The sequence below is a fragment of the Berghia stephanieae genome, chromosome 13, assembly GCF_034508935.2.
Source record: "Berghia stephanieae isolate SIO BIC M18660-M18661 chromosome 13, UCSD_Bste_1.3, whole genome shotgun sequence".
NCBI lineage: Eukaryota > Metazoa > Mollusca > Gastropoda > Nudibranchia > Aeolidiidae > Berghia > Berghia stephanieae.
Genome location: NC_088372.1, coordinates 24,148,666 through 24,156,165, shown reverse-complemented (window position 1 = coordinate 24,156,165; position 7,500 = coordinate 24,148,666). Strand labels below are relative to the sequence as shown.

The 7,500-nt window shown below is 36.0% G+C and overlaps 1 protein-coding gene across 1 annotated transcript in view; it reads right to left on the bottom strand.

Annotated features, from left to right (window-relative positions):
• The window catches only part of LOC144959028 (dipeptidyl peptidase 4-like), a 168,468-nt gene that overhangs the window by 15,431 nt on the left and 145,537 nt on the right, over positions 1-7,500 (bottom strand). The window contains 4 exon segments of the mRNA XM_078891362.1: positions 1,416-1,491; positions 3,279-3,377; positions 5,306-5,472; positions 6,986-7,033. Of these exon segments, the coding sequence (XP_078747488.1) occupies positions 1,416-1,491; positions 3,279-3,377; positions 5,306-5,472; positions 6,986-7,033 (390 nt within the window).

Below are 7,500 nucleotides of genomic sequence, written 5' to 3'. Positions count from 1 at the left end.
TTTTTCTTGTATTGTGTTTTCTTGCTGCGTCTGGTCCCTTTCATACACACTTGTTCAGTTCTTTAATGTCAATAGGACTCACCCATGTTGTCCAAAGCGGGCAAATTGGAAGTAAATAGTCTCGTAGTTTTGATAAAGACGTTTTATATAAAAATAGTCTTTTACGATTGGCAATGTAAAAAATTAATAATAGGAATTCAGAGCTTTCACATGGCCCATGGAACTGGAATTCTGTAGCAGTAAACGAGACCATAACATACTTACTACCCTTTGGATGGGACGACGGTCTAATACTATATGTGACCCTCCGTCTCAAAACGGTATTATGTCGTGATGATTCAGACCCCAAAAAGTGAATTTAGAGATAGAATGATGAGAAATTGGAGCTTAGAAGTTTTTGCAATGCAAGAAATAGTCTTTATACTACACCATAACGTACAGAAATAAAACCCAAGTTGGATATTTCTGGCTATGAATTCAATTTCCCTTACCGAGTGGATCCCGACATAATACCGCTTTGATACGGTGGGTCGCATGTTTGATATTGAAGCAGTATTTTCCTCCATATCTGATTGACCCTCCTACAATAGAACAGATAAATTGTGACGTCACACCTTCTACTTTTCCGGTTCCAAACTCATTGGAAGTGTGTATGTAACCAGTGCTTTGGAGGACTTATAATGGCTAGGTTACATATTGAATCATAAGGTGACATTACTATTTCAATAGCAGGATGTATAGGCAAAATTTTAAGATTACGGGACATAAATGAGCGAGGATGTATGATCTTTATTGACAACCACGATATAGATAGTGCGCGCTTGGCGAAGAAGCTCACAACATTGCCATCCGGAAATAAAACGGACCAACACAACAAAACTATGTGTCATTTTGAACGCATATAGATAGAACGAAGATGACGTCACTCTGGTCTTTGTTATTGTATTTTGCCATCCGCGTTTATGAGTAATGCTCACTGAACTGTATTAACCTGACTATAAACGTTCATGGATACACACCGTTTTGTGTGTTGGTCCGATATACTTCCGGATGGCAATGTTATGAGCTTCTTAGCCAAGCGCATACTATCTATAGTCTGGTTAATACCGTTTAGTGAGAATTACTCGTAAACATGGATTGCAAAATTCAATAACAAAGACGAGAGTGACGTCAGTTTCGTTCTATCTATATTTAGACTAGAAAATAATATACTATCACTCTGAAATCAGGAGATTAATGATGAAAGGAATCCAGTCCTCCGGAACAGGAACGATTTTACACTTCCAATGAGACTGGAACCCGTTTTTTAAACCACACTTTGGTTCCTTATTAAATTACTTGTGTTTGGACATTTTTTTTTGGAGATTTCCATTACAATAATGAGCCCATAATGAATTGACATTGAATTTACTTACACAAAAAGGATGAGGGGGTATTTTAGAATCTCTTCTCGCTTCAACTGTGGCGGGAGAAAAAGCTTAGCCCAAAGCTCTGAGGAAAAATAAAATTATGGAAATTTTTATTCAACATTGTAAACTATAGTCAAAGTAATACCAAGCTGCTATAGAAGCTGTGAACTGCAAAAAGTAATGGACCAAAATGAAGAGAACAGCTTCGAAAAAGAACAAAATACCAAATATAAAATGTTTCCGGGTCAAAACCGCTCTTCAGTGTGGCTATGTGGTCTAGTAGTATGACACTCGCTCTCAAACCTGGGACTTTGCCAAGTCTTTCTTAAAGTCCCAGGTTTGAGAGGTTTTTTTTTTTTTTTTTTTTTGCCTAGATGAGGGTATTTAAATCGATCGATATTTGAAGGACGATTTTTCTGGCCAAATGTTCAAATATGTGACCCTTCGCCTCAAAACGGTATTAAGTCGGCATGGTTAATATGTTGAAAATTGAATTTATAGCCAGAAATATTAGACTTGTGTTGAGTGTGTATGTTTTATTGAGGAGAATGGATACCGTATTTTAGGGTGCTAATGCCAACAATTTATATTTTGACCAGTTTAACATTTAATTCGGCTTTAAAACATTTGGTTTGTTCCGACATAATACCGTTTTGAGACGATGGGTCACATATGGTTTTTCCAGATATGGTCATGAGGCCTTGCATTGAATGCTTTGTTTTATTGTTTTTAAGTGTTTTACGGCGCTTGCAACACATTTAGGTTATATCAGCGCCAGTAAAAAGGAAGAAAATGGGATAGTAAAACGTTCTAGAATTACAAATAAAGCACCCAAGAAAAAGTAAGACGTAGGGGAACTGGGAACAAATAGGGATTCCAAGAGCACACTATCAAAGTAATTACTTTGAGACCACCTTTAAGTCTCATCCGGACACAAGCACAAAATCCAACAAAGAGGAATACACTCAAATGCTTACATTATAAATTCAAAATAACAAATATAATAATACTTAACAGAGAGATGATTTTCAAGGAAAAAAATATCATCTCCCAAAACAATAACTATGCATTTGACTGTTTCCCTCCCAGCTAGGACTCCGGCCAGGGCCAGGACAAAACCAAGTTATCTCATTCCAAGACAAAGACAGAAAGCATGTTGGAAAACAGATATAAGGGGATAGAAGACACAGTATGTACCCCCCCCCCCCCTGCCCACTATGGGAGGCCAGGAACCCCATCCAGGCATTGAATGCGGTTCTGTCCAAAAACCCTCTATTTCCTCGACTATGTGCAGATCTGCTACTTGGAAATTCATAATTTGTAGGAGATAAAAATTGTAGCTGCTGTAGTTAATTAACTTTAAAAATCAATAATTGACTCTCACGAGGATTGAATAGCACTTCAAAATCCGTACAATTATGTAGTCTGACATAAACTTTCATTTTATTTTCAAAAAGTTTTCATGACTTAGAGATGCTCAGAAAGTTCTGAAATTGGGAGCCAAAATTTCGTAATTCTACAATTTTTTCGTAATAGTGGGCAGGTCTTCTGTGGTCTTGTGGTATGACACTCGCCTTCGGATCCAAAGAGCCTCAGTTCGAGTCCCGCTCTGAGCGGCGCAAAGTCGAGTCCTTGGAGAAGGCTCTTTACTGACAGTCTCTCACTGCACTCAGGTGTAAAATGCGTACCTGGCCATTAACAGCGTTGTCTCAGTCTGAAACAAAAATTGTAATATCGCTTCAATAGGCTTCAGGTCTTCTTCTACATGCTAAGCGTTGCTGTTGCCTAGTGGTCCCTTGTAAAGCGCTTTGAGCACGTTTAGTGGATATTGCGCTATATAAATATTCTAGGGATTTTGTTTGAACTTACTCGTCTTGTCACTGAGAACAATCTGTTCATGCCAAATTTGTGGCATTGCCTTCTTGGAAATCAAGGCTTTGAAATCTGTGTTGTTTTCCAATCGCTCCACTGTGAAAGAGAGAGATAGAGAAGAGAATAAAAGCATAAACAAAATATATACAAAAACCACTGAATGTTTTGTTTGTTTTCAAGGGTTTTACGGCGCTTGCAACACATTTAGGTTATATCAGCGCCAGTAAAAAGGAAGAAAATGGGATAGTAAAAAGTTATAGAATTTCAATTAAAGCACCCAAGAAAAAGTAAGACAAAGGGGAACTGAGAACAAATAGGGATCAGATGCTTATTTCAAGAGCATACCACCAATGTACTTAGTTTGAAATCACCTACAAGTCTCATCCAGACACAAGCACAAATCCCAACAAAGAGGAACACACTCAAATGCCTACATTATAATTTCAAATGCCTACATTATACATTCAAAATAAAAATAATAATACATAAGAGAGAGATGATTTACAAGGAAAAAAATATCATCTCCCAAAACAATAACTATGCATTTGACTGTTTCCCTCCCAGCTAGGACTCAGGCCAGTGCCAGGACAAAACCAAGTAATCTCATTCCGAGAAAAAGACAGAAAGCATGTTGGAAAACAGATATAAGGGGATAGAAGACACAGTGTGTACCTCCCTGCCCACTATGGGAGCAAAACCACTGTTTGTTTGACTGGAGAACGTTTTAATATAATCAGTTCAGTTTTTATTTTATTCATTGTTCCTGAATTGACATGACCACTAATTTCAATTTCGTAATTTTTGCATTTCATGCAGCATAATAAGAAATGTTTTAATGTTTTTAAGGGTTTTATGGCGCTTGCAACATATTAAGGGCATATCAGCGATAGTAAAAAGGAAGAAAATGGAAAAGTAAAAAGTTCTAGAATTACAATTAAAACACCCAAGAAAAGGTAAAACAAAGGGGAATACGCTTCAACAGTCATGAAGTCACTTCCCCCGTAATGATGCAGAGTAACTTAGTAACTGGCTCTAAACTATCGGAACAATGGCGGACGCCCTAATGAAATACTTCTCCGACGAACATAAAAGTGTATCCAGAGGAGAAAAACCTAAATCTGATCATGTTTTGACTTTTATACATTCTGATCATATAACACATGAAAAGTTCTAGCCAGAATGAAGAATAAAAAGTACCGATTCCCTTTGTTTAGAACCAAGCTGCTGGTTGCTAGGCGGACGTGACATCAGACTATTGAATCCTATTAACCTATAATCTGATAATATAAGAGATGCAGCGTTGTGGAAGGGCTGAGGGGTCTGGCGTTTTCTCGGGGGGGGGGGGGATGATGGTGAAGGGTGGGGGGGGGGTGTTGTTGCATCAAATTGGAAAGTAACAACTGTGAACTTACTCCGGCTCCACAGACCCAATGGCTCTGAAGGTCTGCTTTAATACAATAATAATATACGATTCTTACACTCTTGCTTTTTGGAATAACCGGATGTGTTCCCAACCGCTGCACGAACCAGCTTGCGAGTGCTCGTTGGGAACAACGTTCGAATTCCAAACCGCAAGTGTGTAAGAAATCTTTTATTCTACCCCTCAATCGATTTCTATTTCGTCATCTCTGAATAAAAGATATTTTTGAAAACATTCAAATGATACTTTTTTTTAAAGAATACATTTTTAGTGAAATTTACGCTTGATAATCTAATCTGATGTCACAAATTATTATTGTAAACATGATGTCATTATGCGTTCGTTATTATTTAGGGAGAGGGATGGAATAATATACGACACTCCATTCAATCTTTGGTCATGAGATAGTCGTTACTGTTTAGGGAGAGGGGTGGAATAATATACGTTTACTTACACTCCATTCCATCTTTGGTCATGAGATAGTCATTACTGTTTAGGGAGAGGGGTGGAATAATATACGTTTACTTACACACCATTCCATCTTTGGTCATGAGATAGTCGTTACTGTTTAGGGAGAGGGGTGGAATAATATACGTTTACTTACACTCCATTCCATCTTTGGTCATGAGAGAGTATGTCGGAACACCTGGGCCCTCGCATTCCAAGATGTAGAACTCACTGGTGGGGGCCATAGACACCGAGTTGTAGAGACAGTTCTCTTTGTCGAAGTTACACGTCTGACACGTCACTTCCTTGTTGTCTAAGGAAACACTGTAAGATTGATGAAAAGAAAAAAAAAGAAAATAAAAATAATATATCTTTTTAGTCTTCAAAATAGTGGCAATTTGTCATTTGGTTACACATTTATAACAATACAATATATTGGCATAGACACACTCACACATATCAATATGCACACTCGTATCATCGCAGTCATCGTCACCATCATCGGCATCAACATCATCATCATCATCATCATCATCATCATCATCATCATCATCATCATCATCATCAGAAGACAGGTTATTGAAACAATGCGTTTAGGTAAATAGTCACAACATCCGCCAGCCGGATGTAATGTACCAACACACACACAACCACATACACACACACACACATACACACACACAACTACTATGTATAACCTTGAACGTTTAGAGTCTGATTGATAGAATTTAGTAAGAACTGATCACCACAATGAATGAATGGCTGACTAAAAACAATAACAAAGAGCTGAGTGAAGTCGATTTTGTTCCTTCTATAGGTTATAAATCTTACTCTGTGTTTGAGTGTGTTTGTGCGAATATAGATAGAATGCGCTTGGCCAAGGAGTTCACAACATTGCCATCCGGAAGTATAACGAACCAACACACAAACTCTGTGTAACCATGAACTTTTATAGTCTGGTTAATACAGTTTAGTGAGAACAACTCACAAACGCGGATGGCAAAAACAATAACAAAGGCCTGATTGACGTCATCTGCATACTATCTATACGTGTATGTGAATGTGTATGCGTATTTATATGTAAAGGTGTGTGTACGTGTATGTATATGGGTGTGAGTGTGTATACATATGTGTGTGTGTGTGTGTGTGTGTGAATGGACTCGAAAATATGAATACAGATTGGTATTAATGAACAGGTAAATAAATAAATGAGTCTTTAAATATTCATGTCGTACTTTCACCAAAAAAAACAAACAAAAACAACAACAACAACACACACACACACACACACACACACACACACACAAAACAAAAAAACATAAAACAGCAACTAAAAAAAAATAGAGAAAGAAACCATACAAAATAAACAACCCGATGAGCACATCACCGCATCCTTCATAGAAAACTTACAAACATAAACATATATAAGATATTATGTCTTCTCTCGCTCGTATTGCACCAAGTAGTTCCTACACTGTTAAAAATAATAAGCACAAATGAATAATATGACTGCTTCAAAGAGAACCAAAAAAAAAAAAAATGTCAAAAAAACCCCGAAAGTTTCTGGCTCAAAACCCTTCGTCAGCCGCAATAACCAAAATAATAATAATAACAATAATTAAAATAATAATAATAATAATAATAATAATAATAATAATAATAATAATAATAATAATAATAATAATAATAATAATAATAATATATAATAATAATAATAATAATAATAATAATAATAATAATAATAATAATAATAATAATAATAATAATAATAATAATAATAATAATAATAATAATAATAATAAACATAAATTAATACATCAGAAAAAACCAGACTCACCTGAACAAGTGAACTTGTCGGGCATCTTTCATTGGGGATGTGAAATACCTGTAACGATTATAGCAATAATATCGCATTGTCTTATTTTTGATAGGCAGTTGTTTTTTGTTTTGTTTTTGTTTTTTTTTATTTCTTTCATTTCTTTTTTCTTTTTTTTAAAAATTATATCAGAACATATCATATCCTGACAAAAACTAACAATTCGCACTTCTGGTAATGCTAACTTTAACTTTATTCTTACCGGCCATTTTCAAGTTTTTTTTCGCAAAGCTTTACACTTTACAACCAATCAACACAAAGCTTTACACTTTACAACCAAACAACACAAAGCTTTACACTTTACAACCAAACAACACAAAGCTTTACACTTTACAACCAATCAACACAAAGCTTTACACTTTACAACCAAACAACACAAAGCTTTACACTTTACAACCAAACAACACAAAGCTTTACACTTTACAACCAATCAACACAAAGCTTTACACTTTACAACCAAACAACACAAAGCTAAC